The 1,374-nt window shown below is 72.2% G+C and overlaps 1 protein-coding gene across 1 annotated transcript in view; it reads left to right on the top strand.

Moving 5' to 3' along the window:
• LOC101625375 (segment polarity protein dishevelled homolog DVL-1) overlaps nucleotides 1-1,374 on the top strand; it is a 12,243-nt gene that overhangs the window by 7,073 nt on the left and 3,796 nt on the right. The window contains exons 8-13 of the mRNA XM_012734541.1: nucleotides 39-108; nucleotides 183-322; nucleotides 387-463; nucleotides 578-645; nucleotides 760-912; nucleotides 1,255-1,370. Coding sequence (XP_012589995.1) covers nucleotides 39-108; nucleotides 183-322; nucleotides 387-463; nucleotides 578-645; nucleotides 760-912; nucleotides 1,255-1,370 — 624 coding nt within the window. The remainder of the gene's footprint in view (nucleotides 1-38; nucleotides 109-182; nucleotides 323-386; nucleotides 464-577; nucleotides 646-759; nucleotides 913-1,254; nucleotides 1,371-1,374) is intronic.

Genomic DNA, 1,374 nt, shown 5'->3' on the forward strand with positions numbered 1-1,374 from the left:
CCACCCGCCCCGCCCGCCCTGACCCAGTCCCTCCGCAGGCCTCCTCCTTCAGCAGCATCACGGACTCCACCATGTCCCTGAACATCATCACCGTCACGCTCAACATGGGTGAGGCCTGGGGGGCGCCCACACTGCCCTGGTACACGTGGGTGCCGGCGCCCGCTCACAAGCCCTCCCCGCAGAGCGGCACCACTTCCTGGGCATCAGCATCGTGGGCCAGAGCAACGACCGCGGCGACGGCGGCATCTACATCGGCTCCATCATGAAGGGCGGCGCGGTGGCCGCAGACGGCCGGATCGAGCCAGGGGACATGCTGCTGCAGGTGCGGGCCTGGGGCTGGGGTGGCCGCGCCCCAGCCCAGCACCACTGAGCCCCTCCCCCCCCAGGTGAACGACGTCAACTTTGAGAACATGAGCAACGACGACGCTGTGCGGGTGCTGCGCGAGATGGTGTCCCAGACAGGGTGAGGGGGCGCCCCAGAAGGGGCGGGGAGAGGGGGTACGTGAGGCGGCACCCGCGTGGGAAGGGGAGGGCGGGGCCCGGGCCTCCCCTGCGTGACGTGACCTGCCGTGCGCAGGCCCATCAGCCTCACTGTGGCCAAGTGCTGGGACCCGACACCCCGGAGCTACTTCACCATCCCAAGGGGTGAGTGACCCACGGGTCGGGGGTGGTGCGGGCCCACCCGGAGGGCCGCTGTTCTCACCCCTGGCCCCTGACTCCCCGCTGTCCGTCTGCCTGTCGCCGCGTGGTGGCTGCCAGCTGACCCGGTGCGGCCCATCGACCCTGCGGCCTGGCTGACCCACGCTGCGGCACTGACAGGCGCCGCCCCCCGCTGCGGGGCCAGCCCCTGCTCCAGCGCCCTCACGCGCACCAGCTCCTCCTCGCTGACCAGCTCTGTGCCTGGCGCTCCGCGTAAGTGGCCGCTCCCGGGGGCGGGGCCCAGGGCTGGCCAGAGGCTGCCTGGACGGGAGGCCCTGCCAGCCGCGGCGGCCACGGGCACCTGTCTGCTGGGCAGGATGCCCTGCTTCCTGCTGCCAGCACCGCGACTCGCCCTGGTGGGGGAGGGGAGGGGCTGGGAGGGGGCCCGGCTCTCTGGACCCCAGATTCCCCGACCTGCAGGCCCCTCCCAGTGGGGGCAGCCCCCTAGCCCCTGGCCGCACAACCCTGGCTCATGGCAGCAAGCACCCCGCGCTGGTGCCTCAGGCGGGGTCCAGGGCCGCCCCCACCCTCCTGCTGAGGGGCTGCACCTTGCAGAGCTGGAGGAGGCGCCGCTGACGGTGAAGAGTGACATGGGGGCCGTGGTCCGGGTCATGCAGCTGCCCGACTCCGGCCTGGAGATCAGGGACCGCATGTGGCTGAAGATCACCATCGCCA

This window comes from Condylura cristata, unplaced genomic scaffold (genome assembly GCF_000260355.1).
Source record: "Condylura cristata isolate star-nosed mole 26May11 unplaced genomic scaffold, ConCri1.0 scaffold00058, whole genome shotgun sequence".
Classification (NCBI taxonomy): Eukaryota; Metazoa; Chordata; class Mammalia; order Eulipotyphla; family Talpidae; genus Condylura; species Condylura cristata.